We start from the raw sequence: 17,670 nt of genomic DNA, 5'->3' as shown, positions 1-17,670 counted from the left end.
AATGATATATCCTTCTACACTATAAGAAAAGTAATATGTGTTACAAAGTTTATTAATGATTGATTTACAAGTGAGATATGTCACTTTCGAGTGAGACTCCTCTCCATCATTGAAGAGGAAACTGGTGTGTAAAAGTAAAGAAAAAATAACATGCATTGACATTAATATCCTTTTTTATTTAAAATGATATTACACTTTTACCCTTAAAATACAAAGGAAAAAGTCATTTTCATCTTCATTACTTGAGAGGAGTCTTACTTGTCACTTTCTTATGGTGAAAGAGAATTCATAGAAGAAGATAATATTACAATTTTGTTAATCATTTACATTTTATATATATATATATATATATATATATATATATATGATGAAAAGATTAGAGAATCATTACTATTTTTTTGATGGATTTGTAGAGAATCACTAATATATAAAACAATATAAACATTGTGACATTAAAGTTATGAAATTATATTACTATATAGGTTGTTGCAACCAAATACATTATTTACTTTGTGACAAATAGATCTTATTACTTTTTACACAGTTGAAAATACATATACAAGAAGAAATCATAGGTGCTAATGTGATGAATCATATTTGTCATTTATTCGACTTTAAATATTGATTTAGTCCAACTGTGACATAAATTTAATAAAATTCAAGTTCAATTATGATTAACCAAACCAAATAAGGAGATAGGTAGAGTCTTCTCACTTCTAATGCTTTCTACATCTGATGTGCCCTATTGGTGCCAAACAAAACGCATAATTAATAAAAAAAAGGGAAACTGCTTTTTTTCTTTAGTGAAATGAAATCACCTATTCCATACTAAAAAGGCTGAAACACTCAAGAGAAAAGAAAAGGACAGTGCAATAAACCCAAATTTTGAGGTGTAAAATTTGTGTAGATTGAAGGGGATGGACATACTCCTATGAAATACTCCAGTTTCGACATGCGACTCTTCGAGTCCATGAATTTAGTAAGTGTATCACATATTAAGCTTAAATACTCATATAATATTTTATTCTCCTAAAGGGAGTCAGATACAACTCGAACCCATGACTCTAGGGACTCATAGAGTCATAGTCATTTGTTTCATTGAGTCGTTAAACTATATGGACTTAGTGGAACAAATGACTATAAGTCTCTGAAGTCATGAGTTCGAATCGTGTGAGATTTCTTTTAGGAAAATAAAACACTGTATGGGTATTTAAGCTTAATAGGTGATACGCTCAATAAATTCCTGCGCCCAATGCACCACATATCAAGGATGGGGTGTTACACCCTAGACCTTCACATATTTGGATTGTTCTGTAGATAGTATACCACTTGATAGATGTTGTGGCAAAGTCATATTAGCTGTTGAATTGGTTGCATTGTTCACAAGTGGCTTCAAGCCTGATTGTGCTTGTAGAGACATTAAGGAATCATTGTGATATTTCCACAAGAGACAACCGATGGACCAAGACCACTCATTACATTTTGGTTCATGTTAGCTCCACTTTGCACTATTTGGGCTCCTGAAAGATTTCCTTGGTTCATACTTCGTACTTTGCATCTGTTGTCCCATACTAAAATGACCTTGCAGATTACCCAATGGTTATGAAATCCCGAAGTCTGAATTTCCAGACAAATTAGAAGTAGCTGGAGTTAATGAACCAAGACCTGAGTTTTGTCCAACCTGCGCATGATTAGTAAGAGGCCTAGTACTAATTATTGATGTTTTTCCGTACATGATGACAGTTCAACCAACAAACTATTTTGTTACGTGAGAGATTCTCATGACATAAGAACCAGATAGCAAATCCAATTAGAGACTCCTAATATTGTCTTCCCTTCAAGGACCGATATACACAACGACTTTTACTCTATATTGACTTGATGATAAATCTTTTTTTACGGCTCCACTCACCTATCAGTCTTCAATAGTATACCTTATACCAAGATCCAACCTATAGATATAAAAGCACCAAATTGTTCATAACTTTCTTAACACATTTTTTTTATCAAAAACAAGTTTTAGGCAAATGCTCTAGATTTTCATACTCAACTTATAACTCTCCATTCCCTTTTAAGTACAATAATAATAGAGATGATGTCCAAACATGAGCTCATATACTGAGCTAGAGACATTTTTAGTAAGTAAACTGGAAGACAAATACTGGATATAAGGCTCAATTCTATCATTTTATTTCTAAACATAATCCACCATTCACATTCTGGTCTCTCTAACCCTCTTGGTATAACTGTATAAGGCCCTATAGATATTGCTCCATTGTGTGCTCCTCTTGGGCTAGCTTGCTTATCACACCCATACTGCATTCAGAAGATCAATTCCATTAATCATAATATGATGTATGCTATTGTTATGATGTTTGTTTTGAGATTTATTAGAAATAGGATATGATAAAATATTATATTTAGTTATTTAGATTTAATCAAATAATTTATATTCAATATTTTTAGAATGTTCTTATGGTTTAGATGATGACACTTGTATGGTTATCATCTTACGATTTTTTTACCTCTTTAAATAGAATTTTGTTCATGCATAAATCAATCAATAAAAATAAAGAATTTAGTGTTTATTTTATTTTCTTTTAATCCATTTTCTTAGGAGTAGATTAATTTTGTCCTTGATAGATTGCTATTTGCATTTATATCAATTGATATTTTCATCCTTTCACTCATCCCTCCATAACCATGTATTCTACATATTATATAACAATCAACCACCAACCTTTTATCTACCATATGACTCATATTATCCTCACTATTCTCAACATAACTCAGCCTAATTCTCATTTCCATACATTTTCACAATGACCAACACCACAATCACCCCAAAAACCACCACTACAATCATTTTATTCCACCTCTCACCCATTTTATTCCACATATTCTCCTTTTCATCAACAAACCTCACATTCACAGTCTATTTCTTCACCACCTGAAATCATTGACACATACTCTCAACTCCTCTCCCTACCATCATCTCAGATCTCAACACCATAATTTGTTCAACCTCTAATTGCGGATTTATTTACTGAGATAAGAGAGATAATCCTTAAATTAAAAGAAGATTTGGGAAACAAACCATTACAAATTTACCATACTAAAAATGACGGTGACTCAAATGAAGATATAGAAAAAAACCATGGTAATATCTACAATACCAACACAGAAACAACCTTCTATCCCATCTATACAGCAACATCAACAACACCATAAGATACAAAAAGATAAGAGAAAGAAGGAGCAGAATATGTTTCACCAACAACTACAACGGCTCTCTCATAAGTTGACAAAACACTATTATCGAAGTCAGTCGGTTACTTTCACCAAACATGACACAGAAAGACAATGTGTTATCACTATACAGAAACATGAAGAAACTATGTTCATGGTCACAACAAAAACAATAGCAATAGTGGAGGTGGTCACCTCCTCCTATTATACAGCCAAGATTACAGAGCATCCAATGTTATTTCGAGTCTCTACCTTCGAAACCCATAAAGAAAAAGTCTATTTCTCAAAATCCAAAAGAATATGATAGACTAGATCTATTCAACAAAGTAAAATGTGAGTTTGGAATTGGAAATTTTCTTGGAGAAGATAGAGAGAAAAAGAGAATAGAGATAAAATCTTGTAATAAAATCATTTTGAGGAAGAGAAAGGTGTAGAGAGTAAAAAATATTTACAGTGATGTGCTTAAGCTTTCATGAAATGGAAGCCACATATGGTTTAACCATTTAAATTGGTCAAATCTAATATTGGAACTCTTCCATTTTGATGTATGATTTGAGTTTCACAATATTGGGTACTTTACAAAAATCTATCATTGCATATAAAGACTAGGTATAACACTTTTATGTTGGGAGAGATCTACTTACTCTAAGAGTTTAGTAATCAATTCTAGGGAAATCTAATAGTTTGAATTAGTGAGTAGATCTAAACTATTATATGTCCTTAAAATTGATGGTTGGTTATGATGATGAGTAAGTTTACTCTTAGAGTAAGTGAATCTCTCCTCATTTTATTTTGACATGAATGTAAGTAACGTGTACATGATATAAGACAAAGTTTGCACTGGGACAATATAGATTAGAATCACATATCATACAACAAACATCACATCTCCCAAAAAAATATGTCTATAGTCTATCAAACTTCAACATAAGTATGATAGTTTATGTTTTTAAAATTTTCTTTTTAATTTGAGCAATGTCTCGCTAGATCTCTCGAGTGTTCAAAAGTCAAAAGTTCAATTCCTGTGGACGATACTTATTAGAAGAATATTCGTATATCCTGAATGGACTATTCAAATGGTGAAATGATATCATTGATAATACCAAAAAAATTGCAATATTTTAATGACGTAATTATTTTCTCTCTGATTTTGAGCTTTTTTTAATGTGATCAATTCTACTGGCCCACTTTACCAAAAAAATTCTACTGGCCCACTTTATGTGTAATTTAGCGTGTCACAATTTTAGATGGTCAAAACAAAACAGATTCAAAAAATAATTTGTTAATATGGACAAAAAAATTATCCCTAATTTTATTCAAAATCACTTGATTGACCCTGATGTTACACGGATAAATTAACCAAAACGTGTTCCCATGGATGGCCCACAAGAGTATCTCTTCAATTGTCAACCCTCAATCCCAACTTGAGGGTGAGAAAGAAACCAACTAAATAATAATCGGTTTACGTTGTGTATAATTTAAGAAACTATTAAATTATATGAAATTTGATTAAAATAGGTTCAATTATTCAAATTAGAAATCAAATTAAAAAATTGGAGAAACATGAGTCAAATATAAAAATGTATTGAAAATAATAACATAAATATTATACTAAAACTAGAGTTTTATCACCAATAGACTTAAATTTAAATATATAAATTTATTATGATTGATAATAATAAATATAATTTTTTAAAGATAATATGTTCACCTTTATAAATTTAAGGCCTACTAAATCTATATATATTATATTAGGTTAAAAGTTATAAATTCGATTACTAGAGATGACCCTTCTTTAATATAGAATGAGGAGAAGTTATCTTAATTATACCATAAAAATTTTATTTCAATTAATTAACAATTATCTTCATTAGTAAAAATATATTTTACGGAATTAATAGTGTAAATATAATATAAGACATATTATGGAAATAGATATAAAAATAGAAGATGACTAAAAACAATTAATGAATGAACACAATATATATATATATATATATATATATATATATATATATATATATATATATATATATATATATATATATATATATATATATATATATATATATATATATATATATATATATATATATATATATATATATATATATGTGTGTGTGTGTGCGCGCAAGTATGAACCATACACAGCCAGTAGCATTTGGTGGAGTTGCACTTCCCTCAACCTCAATTCTTCATTCTACACTATTCTCATTTTCTTCTAAGATATCTGGATTCTGGGTTTTGAGTGGTTTAGTCCAAAGTTTCTGAATTTGTTAAAATCCATGCAGAGTTTGGACTCTGTAAATATTCAGAGGCACTTTTGTTTTCCTTGCCTTTTTTTCCCTTAATTTTTATTTTCTTATTGGTTTTATGGAATTTCCACGTTGACTATACACATAAGTGCTGGTTGATTGTGGAAAATCAATAACTTTTAAAAAGTCAACAACTTTGTTGTGTTGATTGGATTGGATATTGGTCTGGTTTATAGCCTTCAAAAAAGGTTGAAGATGATGCTGCATTATGCACAGCCATCAAAGCTAAAAACTAAGAAGGTATTTTCCCAAATGATTTTCTATAAAGTTAGAGTGTGACATGGTGATTTTGATTTCTGGGTCAGTGATATTGATTTTTGGTTGTTTTTTGATTTGTGCATGGTTTACTGAGTACAATGGAATTGGAAAATATAGGAGAGAAGAAAGATATACTCTTAAATTCTTAATCCTTTGATTAAGTTTTCAAGTTTTCCTTGATTGTGTCTTCTGGTATGAGATTATCTTAGGAACTTGAGTACTAGTACTAGGAACAGACAAAAATCACATCTAAAAGCATGTCCCAATTCCATGTCCCGACCAATTAAAAGTTGAAGAAAAAATTTAAAAACGAAATTTAATTTTTTTATCTTACGTGCTAAAACCTAATTGGTCTGGGACAGGGAATTGGGACAAGTGATCTCGGTTCATTAGGAACTTGATTACTAGTATTAGGAACTTGAGTACTAGTATTAGTAAATTGAGTATTCATTGTTCTGACTTTGTTTAACTGATGACACTTTCCTCTGCTGTGAAATAGGTAGGGTACCTTTAGTTTTAAGTTATGAATGTTTTTCAACAGAATTCTATTGTTGATATTGAAATGCTTCCTTTAAGGACTGCATATATATTATGCCTCAGCATAATTATTGTTTTTACTAAATATATAACTTCTGATATTACTCAACATCACCTAGTGTGAAAACACTTTGGTTGATGTCTACATAACTAAAAATATAGGAAATTTCTTCAACTTTAGGTCTTCTGTTTTTAGTTGGTGTATATATTCTTTGGTTTAGAATTTGTTAGCTTTAGGTTATGTGTTTGGTAAAAGCCTAAAACCATATTAAAACAAGTGATTCTCTCTCTTCATCATAAATGATATTTCATTTTTATCATGTAGTGGTTCTGATTAAAGATTTTCATGATGTTAGATAGTGTTCGAGGCAATATTCGCTGCAAGTGATTCAGCAACACTTGAGCAACTTAAGGAGTTAAGCTCGAAGCGGAGAGTAATCGAAGAGTCTATTAATGAAAAAAGATCCATTACTGAAGCTATTGCAAGAGAAATGAGTGGAGGACTAGTATCTCGCTATGAACAGGTAACTGCATATGCTGTTAGTATGAACCTATCTTATACTTGATATGCAAATGACTACAATCTTGATCCCTTAATTAAAATGTAGTTTATTATAGTGTTCACTGTTCACAATGTCTTGTAAGTTAATGTTAACGTTAACCTCATGGGATCGGAAGGGAAGGAAAGATGTCCGCACTTTCATTCCACTATGTGTAAAATGTCATAATTATGTTAGGACTTATGAATGGCCTTATGGAACTGATATGTTGTTCTGTACATTCTCTTTCAGGTAATGAGTCAGTTTGTAGTGATTTATTTGTGTGACGAATAAGGTTTAGAACCAAGAGTGATCATTAGTATCTGGTAGATCATCAAATTTCTGGCAATAATGATGAATTGTTCTCATTCTTTGTAAATTAGTGAATTTGTTTCTGTTTTTCCACCTGTCTTCGTCAGGATATTCACAAAATAGAGCAGTATCTACCGATATTGGGAAATTTGTTGTTCTATGTTGATGCAATAAGCACCAATATCCGAATAGCTCAATGGAATGCTGCCATTAAGATACGCTGGAGTAGTGGTTTGAATTCATCTTCTTTCTTCAACCTTACGGGTCCAAAATTTTTCCAAATTGATAATTTGCGATTCGAGCTTGGTATGACCCTTTTTCTCTATGGTGGAATCCTGCGAGAGAGGGCTTTAGAGCTTCTATCCACTGGTATGTGTTGAAATCTCATTTTCCAATATAAACTTATTTCTCTTGCTCAATACATTTATATATGCCACCTTTGTTTGTTTTGCAGATTTGGTCCAATCTCCCAACTTTTTCAGACAAGCTGCTGGAATTTATCATCACTTGGCACATGATGTTCTTCCCCCTTTACAGCCTCTGTTGCCACCAGAAAAGCCACCAGAAGCTCTTGCTGAAGTATCCACCATTATGAGCCTTATTTGTTTGGCTGAGGCCCAGGTTGGTATTGTGGTTCCATTTTTTCGTTTCGTTTTGTTTTTCTGTCATGAATTGTGGAGACATATCTTGAAACTTGGTTACATTATATTGAAATATTTCATATTAAGTTTGCATATGGAAGTGAAGTTGAGCAACTTTTTTATTGTTAATAAGGGATGTGTAATAACTGTTTAATAGGCAGCAGCCGTAAGGAGGGCCGAAGAGAAAGGCACTTCTCCGAGTCTACTGGCAAAGTTGCATCATGGTGTTGCACTTTTTCTTGAAGAAGCTATTGGGATTTTATCTACAGTCGTCAAACAACACAAAGATATTTCATCGCGCTTATTGGTATGGATACGACATTTCCATATTGGTAGAAATCGCTATCATTGTCTGCTCCTTATCTCATTTTTCAGTTTTAGTTCATGCAATTTTTGATTGTATCCTTGTATTATGTATATAGGAATTTATATCTTCCTGCAAATCATTGCATGAGTTCAAAGGTCAGGAATATGTTGCACAAAGCCTAAAGGCTTCTGATCAAATAGGAGCTGCTATTGCTGTTCTTCATTCTGCATTGATTAATGCAAAAAAGAAGATACCAAGAGAAGAATCATGGAAATCTATTTACCAAAAGCAAATTCATGATGCTTCAGAAGTGCTCAGAAAGTTTGAACATGAGAATTATGTTGTTTGGTCTCAGAATATTCCATCAGTACATGAATTACCCTTGCCTGAAGGTAAAAAAATAGTACAAGTTATACATTATAGTCCAAAAATATGGGAGAGACAAATTGCTTTCAAGACAAAATGATAGAGGAAAAATGATGTAAACCAAAGTTGCTGTGTCTGGCCTAAAAGTTTGGTCATGGCTTATATATCTAGTTTCCTTTCTGTTTTGCTCCTTTATTTTTTTGGCATATGAAATATGAATTTAATATCATAGTTACTCATCATCTTCTTTGCTCCTCTCTTTTTTCTTGTAGAAATTGGCTGGCCTAAAGTTTTGCCAGAATTATGTTGCATGAAAATGTTTATGACTAGATTGCAACTATTGATACATGGAATATGCTTTTAAACTGGATTTTTCAAACATCTATTTAAACTAACTGTTGAACTATAGAGTAAGTTAAAATGTTTTGTTTAAATTTATTCATGACATAGTTCATATGTGAAAGCCATTTTTTTTTCTTATTCACTTTGGCTCCAAAATTGTCCTATTTCTTTAGGCATGTGTAAGTTTTTGCCAAGTAGGATCTCCACCTATTTCAGGGAAATTTAGAGAACTAAGTAATTACACTTGGTAATTATCAACTGTTCTAGTATGTTGTGTTGGCTCATCACAACTTTCTAAGTAAAAAAGTAAAAACAATTGAGTCACTCAATGCTCATGTTGGCCCATTACTAGTTTTGAGTTGAAGAATTAAAAATAAATAGGTTAACTCAGAAATTGTGATTTCTCATTACAACTTTTGAATTAGCATGTTAAAAAATTTAGGTTGCTCAAAACTCATATTGGACCATCAGACTTGAAAGTGAAAAAGTAAAAATATATTGGCATTATTGAAGTCATGGCGTCAGACTTGAAAGTGAAAAAGTAAAAATATATTGGCATTATTGAAGTCATGTTTGCCTATTACAACTTCTAAGTGGAAAAGTAAAAAAATTCTGACCATTCATAAATCATGTTGCTCCATCGCTACTTTAGAGTGAAAAGTGAAAAATATTGGGTCACTCAGAAGTCGTGTTGCTCTACTCGACTTCTGAGTAGAAGACTGAAAAAATTTAAAGGGTCATTCAGAAGTTGTTTTGAGCCATAACGACTTATAAGTGGAAAAGTAAAAAGTTGCACCACTCAAAAGTCTAGTTGCATTATCCCAACTTATGAGTCGAAGACTAAAAAATTAAATGGGTCATTCAAGAATCCTTTTGGATCATCATGACTCCTGAATTAGCAAGTTAAAATATTTTTTGTATTGAGCCAATTGTTTTTGTAAGTCCAATTTCAAGTTAAACTATTCACTGATGCTAATTGTAGTTGTTATTGAAATGCGTATATTGGATGTATAAAATAACAATTTGAATGTATATGAACTAAATTGCAGCTCTTAAATTAGTCTATGAAAAAAAATGATATATATTAGCAATAATAATTTCTTGGAGAATCCATTTTTAATATTATTTATGACATTTTCTTTCCCTCAACATCCATTTATTTATATGAAATCTATTTTAATTATGGTGACTCAACCTTCCATTATTATCTAAAATTCGATGGGGATATGTTTCATATAAATAAGCGATGTATTTATTTTATTCATAATATGATATACTAATGGTTGTTTAATTTGATACATATTTTCTTTTTTGGAGCAAAGCCAAATACACCCCACTACTCATCCTCCCTTATAGAGAAATAATAGAATCAAAATGATTATGCAATTCATGAGAAAAAGGATAGGCCTCACCTTTAAAACGAGGCCAACTAGTGGAGAGATTCGACTTTGAAATTGGTTGACTAATAGCAGGCAGAGGCCAAGCAGTTATATATGGACTAATAGCAGGGAGAACAATTATATATGAAGGACAAGAAAGAAAACATCAGACAAAATCTTATGCAATTTTCCAACAGATGAGTAGTTTTAAGTCTAGTATAAGGAAAACATGCATTAGAGAGCAAACCCTAATGATTTGGATGTTCCCAACTTAATTAGGATTACTCTAGAAAAATATATATAGTGATATATAAGCTAGACTCGTACCCAAAAAAATAAGCTAGACTCGACCATGAGAATTATAGCACATTTTTTCTCTACTTCTCTTTCTAGATCTTTTGCTCCCTCTATCTACACACCTTAATTTTCCTAATGCCTCTTCTATGTTCATCATAGCAATGAGAGCACATCTTCTATCCAAAAAAGTGTGTCACTTGTTTTGATTAGCTGAAAAAAAATATATTTAAGTTAACATTTTAGTAATTATATATTTTTATAACCAATCACAACAAGTGACAACAAATGACACATGAAGTGATACAGAGACAAATGATATGCTTACCATATAAACGGCAAGTTTTTACGGTATTTGCTTAATTATTTGTTTACAGTTTTTCATATTGCTTCATTACTAGTCTCCTACCCACTATTTATTTGGCTCCAATATCTAAACCTAGTTAGCTTTCAACCTTCAACATTGCATATCATAAAGAGTTCGACTTGACTTTCTAAGAAAACCTCTTGCTTCTTGGAAATAACGAGAATGCAACGAGAACACAAGTAAACCTTGTGGTATATGAACAAGAAGAAAAGTAAAAGAATACCTCAAGAATATTATTGAATCTCTTTGATAATGTGCATATTTACAATGAACTAGAGATGCCCTTTTTATATTAAGCCAAGGCATCCTAACTATAATAATTGAAAATTATCACATTGATCATATTTAACATGTGCACAAATAGTTGCTTAACAAACATGCAACCAACTTTATGTTGTTGTTGCCTTTGACTGGTATAGCTAATTCTATCCAAGTTCTGGTGCATATTGAGTAGCTTTTGGTGCGTGCTAACACAGTCAGATGGCCTAATGCCTTGGCCAAACTTTTCAAGGCGTGTTTCGGTCACAGTCTTACTATTCTTGATCAGATTTCCATTTCTTTCGATCACGATCCCATTTTCCTCGGCCAATATGAATTCTTCTTCGGTCATGTCCATGTTTTGCTTGGTGAAAGTTAGTTGTGGCTTGATTATGTACAAGTCTAATGTAGGTTGGCCATGTTAGACATATAGTGGAAGTTGGTAGAGTGTTCTTATGTTTGCTAACCAGGCTGCATTTATGTAGAAGATTTGATACCCCGCCACATGTTGGAGCACAGATATTAATGAGCCCAAGCTTGGACTGATTGGAAGCATAGTCTTTAGCTGGTAATGGCTTGGTTAAAGCATCTGCAAGTTGTAAATGGGATGGAAATGGTAGAAGTTTGATGAATATAGATGTGCATTTTTCTCTCACTGTGTGGCAATCAAGTTCAATATGTTTGGTTCTTTCATGGAACACTGGATTTCTAGTAATGTGAATGGCAGACTGATTGTCACAGTAGAGAATAGCAGATAAAGAGAAAGGAAATTCTAGATCCTGCATAAGATATGTTAGCCAAGTAATTTCACAAGAGGTGAGAGTCATAGCCCTATACTCAGCCTCATAGGAACTCCTTGAGACAACCTTTTGTTTCTTTGATTTCCAAGAAATTAAGGAATTGCCAAGATAAATGCAATAGCCAGTGACAGATCTTCTTGTGTATGGATAAACAGGCCAATCACTATCATTATAGGTCTTGAGTTATATAATAGAGTTGGTAGGGAAAAGCAAACCTAAGGCATGATAGCCCTTTATGCACATTAGGACCCTTATTGCAGCATTCTAATGAGTAGTAGTAGGGTTGGGCATGAATTGTGCTAATTGTTGAACAGAGAATGTGATATCAGGCCTTATGTTGGTTAGATAAATTAGCCTACCTATCAGTCTTCTATAGGCAAAAACATCAGTGACATGAGGGGAGTTATCTTGGTATAGATGAATGTTACTTATCATATGAGCAGAAGATGGTTTGCAGGCTAATAAACTGGCATCAGAAATAAGGTCTAAGGTATATTTCCTTTGGTTTATGGAAATCCAGTTTTGGTTCTAGAAATCTCAAAACGAAGGAAGAATCTGAGGTCTCCTAAGTCTTTTATTTTGAAGGTCTTGTCCAACATAGATTTAAGATGGTTTATTTCAGTAATGTTATCCCAATGAAGACAATATCATCCACATAGACTAAGATTATAGTGGGTCACCCTTGGTTACATAACATTATGAGAGTTGTCAATCAACACATGAACTTGTTGACCATGAATAAGACCCTGAAGTTTGAGTGTCCTTGATGACGGATTGCCTTGGAGGGCTTGAGCAAAAAGTTGAAAATGGACAAATTCTTCAAAGTTCTCTAGTGGATAATTTTCTAGTGGAATTGTAGGGACATTATCCAAGTGTGTTTCCAAGACTGGTTGTAGACTGCACATCTAAGTCGGTTCATCATCAATCACAAATAGAAAAAATTGCTTATGTTCTTGCATTTGGGCTACACTCAAACGTTTAATGGCGAGTTTATTTTATAATGATGGAGCAGATCCAGAAACACTATTTTGAGTGGTGGGCCTTGGAAAATCTGCCATTTGTTTTTCAACATTTACTTTACTTTCAATCAACTTAGCTAATCCTATAGTATGACTAATTGAACGAGGTTGTAAAATAGCCAATTCCCTACGACCAGAGATAAAGCAATTTAATATCATCTCATAAGTAAAACCTACGACCTTTTTAAAAGCCTTTCGAAACGTCGCTGGTAACCAATAACGATGTTGAACTATTTCAGTTTGAACAACTCCGCTTGGTGGTTATCATAAGCTGATGGCCCAAAGCATTGTTGCAAGTCTCTGGTAAAATCCTTCCAACTTGTAAGTTTATTATTTTGGAACATCCACTTATACTAGCTGAGTGTTTCCCCTAGCATGACAAAGAGCATTAGTTCCATGCGTTTTTTAGGGGCAATCTGATATAGTTGGAAGAATTTCTCTGCATGAAAAATTCAGTCTAACGGTTCAGGTCCGTCAAATGAGTGAAGGTTTAGCTTTGGGGGTTTAATGTTAAGGTATAGATTGGAGGTTGAAGACTGTGTAGGAGTGTTGAAAGTCTGGTTAGAGAAACCAGGAGGTGGAGAAGGAAGAGGCTTAGGCTGGATCTGTGATTTCATATCTGAAATGACATATTGTAGCTCTTCATGTCTAGTGTTCATGGTTTGTTGCATAAGCTCCTGTCTGGCAGCAAAATGGAGTTCCATGGAGGAGAGTTTCTCCATAATAATGCTTAAAGGATCATCTAGAGGTTGGGAAGTGTTCTTGGGAGGCATGATGAAGATGAAAGCATCAAATTAGTAGAGGTTTTCTATCAATGATGTTTAATAGGAATTAGGAGATAAAAAGAGAACAAGAGAAAATTGAGCAATGCTCTAGGTTTTTTTTCATATCTCTCAAAAGGAAAACTATCCAACTTAAATACAATAAGAAAACCCTAATAATGATATTAGCCCTACACTTGGCAACATCTTGATTGATAAGTAATTTCTTAAAAGTAGAAAAAATAGAAGGACCTAGATAGTATAATTTGTCATCCATTTAGGAGGAACTCTAGGCCTTTTAGCATTAAGCTCAATCAGCCTATCACAAAACCATCAATTGTTTGTTGTTAAGGAGCTGATAATAGCAGTATATTAGAAATACTAGAACAGGAAAAGTGGAATTTCTACCAACTGTAACTATCTGCATGGGTGAATGTAGCATAAGTCATTGTCCTTTTTTATTGTAGTAGTGTATTAGTAAAACCTACGAGTTTTAGTAGAGCAGCAGTTATATTATACTATAAAGTTGGGGCTCTTTTAGAAATATATAAGAAAATAAAGAACAGTGGGCCCTCATGGTTTTCCACGTTAATAAAAAACTGGTAGAAATATATCCATTTATAGGAAGTTCTAGAATAGTTGCATGATCTCTATTTTTGTATTGCTTGACTAAATTTATATTCCCATTTTCTATATCCATTTCATTCCCATTTTGTATTGCTTGACTAAATTTCTAGGTCAAACTAAGTTAATTACGAATTATGGCATCACTAAGGCGGCAGGAAATTATTTCCTACATTTACAGTTCATATCTATGATATGTCAGCCTTCATTTCTTATTGGTGTTCTTCCGTAGTATAAGGATCCATGTTGCTGGTTCGATATTCGAGTCTGTATGTTGAATGTTTTTAGAGACAGACTCTCCAAATGAAAAGATATAATTATTTAAAGCCTATTAATATTTGCTTGCGAAAACGATAATATGCACGACAATAGTTGTAGTGGATGTATGAATGATCTGAAATATTAATGGAAAAATAGTTAACATTTATGGAGGTTTTTCATCTTTGAAGTGTTTTGCTTTTTTATATGGATAATTAGTAATCAGTAAGAACCTATTAGCTTATATTCGCTTTACAATTCAGGGTGATATTTTGTACCTGTTCTATAACACGAAAAATTCAATCACCATGCAAGGTGATATTGGAGTTTCAAAAAGTACCGATAATGGAGCAACATGGCAACAACTAGGAATTGCCTTGAAGGAGGATTGACATGTTTCTTTTCCCTATGTCTTTGAGCATGATGGCCAGGTAAAGTTCCTAAGTAAAAACATACATAAGTAGTTATGAATATGATGCATATGAACTTGTATTATGCTCCTCTACTTCCTAAACTAATAATTTTATTGAAGTTACAATAGTAGTAATCTTCATTTTCTTCTTCTTTTGCAACTTCATAGATATATATGATGCCTGAGGGTAGTAAAAAGGAGAAGTTCGTCTCTACGAAGTAGTTAAATTCACTTTGCTACAGAAATTGGAAAGGGTCATCATGAAAAAGCCCCTTGTTGATTCCTTCATCATCAATTACAGCAGAGGGTATTGACTTTTTGGTCCTTGGAAACCTCACAAGAAAAACTCCATCTATAATATTAACAAGAGCTTGGGAGCTTGCAATGGAGGCATGCCATTTTTATATGAAGGGAATCTTTATCGTGTTGGTCAGGACTGTGGCGATACATATGCCAGACGTGTGCATGTCTTTAAGATAGAAACTCTTACCAGTGAAGATTACAAAGAAGTTGAAGTGCCTTTGGGTTTTTTTGAGCCCACCAAGGGTCTAAATGCTTGGAATTGGGCTCGATACCATCACCTAGATGTGCAATAATTGCCATCTGGTGATTGGATTAGGGTTATGGATGTGGATTGTGATCCTTATGGAGATTCAATCCGGCGGTTTATCCTTTGTTGTGCCTCAGTTGCAGTTGATGCTTTATTCATTGTTCTATTGGGTGTGTTACTTGGATTTTTGAATTGTATTGTCCTTCCAAATTGGCTCATTCATAACTCTAGGAAGAGGAGTTTTGCTTTATCGGTTTGGGAAAAATCAACTGCATTCTCTTCAGGAGTCAGACGGTTTTTCACCCACTTGAATAGAGTCCCAACATTTCTCTAAGGTAAGATAAACCAAAATGCTCTGACCAGGAGGTTCGTTCTTACTGTAATATTTGTAGTTGGGGTTGGATTGATGTGCATCGGCGCTAAAAATATATATGGGGGAAATGGTTCAGAAGAACCTTACCCCTTGAAAAGACAATATTCTCAGTTCACATTGTTAACAATGACCTATGATGTTCGTCTCTAAAACTTGAAGATGTATGTGAAGCATTACTCAAGGTGCTCTCTTGTGAGGGAGATTGTTGTGGTGTGGAACAAGGGAGTTCCTCCGAATTTAAGTGATTTGGACTTTGCAGTACTAGTGATGATTAGGGTAGAGGAAAAAAACACACTAAATAATCGCTTCAAGGCCGACCCATTGATAAAGACATGAGTTGTCCTTGAGCTTGATGATGATATTATGAGACATGTGATGATGTTGAGCGTGGTTTTAATGTTTGGCGTCAGCATCCGGATTGTATCGTTGGATTCTATCCTCGACTTATTGATGGGGGCAGACTAAAATATGGAGAAAAATATGTTCGTAAGCATAACGAGTACAACATGATTCTTACTGGTGCAGCATTTATTGATTCCCAACTAGCATTCAAGAGCTATTGGAGCGAAGAACGCAAGCAAGGGAGGGAAATGGTTGACAAGCTTTTTAATTGTGAAGACGTTCTTTTAAATTACTTGTATGCCAACACAAGCAGCTCATTGAGGATTGTCGAATATGTGAAACCAGCTTGGGCAATCGACACTTCAAAGTTTTCCGGAGTAGCAATTAGCCAAAATACGCAAGGGCATTATGGGTTGAGAAGTAGTTGCCTAATGAAATTTTCAGAGATGTATGGTAGTTTGACCGGTCACAGATGGGGATTTGATAGCCGAAAAGATAGCTGAGATGTATAGCAAGTAGTTTATTTTTCAGAGGTGAGGGGGGCAACTTTTGTATTTTAACATCTTTGTGGGTAAATCGTTGCATATACTTTGCACCCCACTATGAATGTAAGTAGAATGTCTGCAACATGTAAAATGGTTGTATAATGACCTTTTTGATGTTATATTTTTTTAATTTATGCCTCCAAACTTAGGGGGTTAGTGCATGTGGAAACATAGGGAGAGATTCAAGTAGGGATGAGATAAGTGGGAAATAGTGATAAATGTAATTTTGATATTGCAATACTTGACATTTTGATTTATAATTCAGATTATTTTATTGACTATTTCTTAGCTTCTAATAGTAGCTCTATTGTATTCTTATAATAAGATTGAGTCTTGTTTGTGGTTTAAGGAAAGGAACGAATGTGAACAATGACAGATGGTCATCATGAATGTGAGTTGAATTATATATATATATATAATTGATTATAAATAATAATAAAAATTACTTGACTTAATAATTTAAATAATTGTCATGATATGATGATATATTGATGGCAAATAGATTCATTCATATGGTATATTTATTTCTTATTTTTATTTAGGTACATTATTTTTTGTTTCATTGTAGCTATTTAGTTTGCCTTTTTGATAGTAACATTAGTCCTATCCCCTGGCTCTGTGATGAAATTTTTGTTGCAAATCAAATTTGTTATTAAATAACATACCAAAAAGCTTCAATAAAGGTGAACAACCCAGTATTTATGGAAAAAAATCAACAAAAAAATAATTAATAATGAAATCTTTTATAGATCTTTCATTTTAATATATTTTTAGTATAAAGGACTAAATTACCCCCTTTATAAAAATTCTCATTTTCAAATG

The 17,670-nt window shown here is 32.9% G+C and overlaps 1 protein-coding gene and 1 pseudogene across 1 annotated transcript; both read left to right on the top strand.

The window, feature by feature from the left end:
• Positions 6,278-8,864, top strand: LOC109329154 (pH-response regulator protein palA/RIM20-like). Its single transcript, XM_019562831.1, has 6 exons — positions 6,278-6,321; positions 6,716-6,883; positions 7,318-7,579; positions 7,665-7,831; positions 8,009-8,158; positions 8,274-8,864. Exons 2-6 carry the CDS (start codon positions 6,851-6,853, stop codon positions 8,622-8,624), a joined length of 963 nt encoding a protein of 320 aa, XP_019418376.1. The 5' UTR covers positions 6,278-6,321; positions 6,716-6,850; the 3' UTR covers positions 8,625-8,864.
• LOC109327733 lies at positions 14,727-17,129 on the top strand (annotated as a pseudogene).

The sequence above is a fragment of the Lupinus angustifolius genome, chromosome LG02 (genome assembly GCF_001865875.1).
Source record: "Lupinus angustifolius cultivar Tanjil chromosome LG02, LupAngTanjil_v1.0, whole genome shotgun sequence".
NCBI lineage: Eukaryota > Viridiplantae > Streptophyta > Magnoliopsida > Fabales > Fabaceae > Lupinus > Lupinus angustifolius.
The sequence above is the reverse complement of the archived record's forward strand: the minus strand, read 5'-3'. Positions and strand labels throughout refer to the sequence as shown.

What these genes read in the sequence shown, in the direction of transcription:
- LOC109329154 (XM_019562831.1), top strand. Translation starts at nt 6,851, where the DNA reads ATGAGTGGAGGACTAGTATCTCGCTATGAACAG. An exon ending in TTTAGAGCTTCTATCCACTG is followed by an intron (nt 7,580 to 7,664) that starts GTATGTGTTGAA and finishes TTTGTTTTGCAG; the next exon opens with ATTTGGTCCAATCTCCCAAC. An exon ending in TTTGTTTGGCTGAGGCCCAG is followed by an intron (nt 7,832 to 8,008) that starts GTTGGTATTGTG and finishes ACTGTTTAATAG; the next exon opens with GCAGCAGCCGTAAGGAGGGC.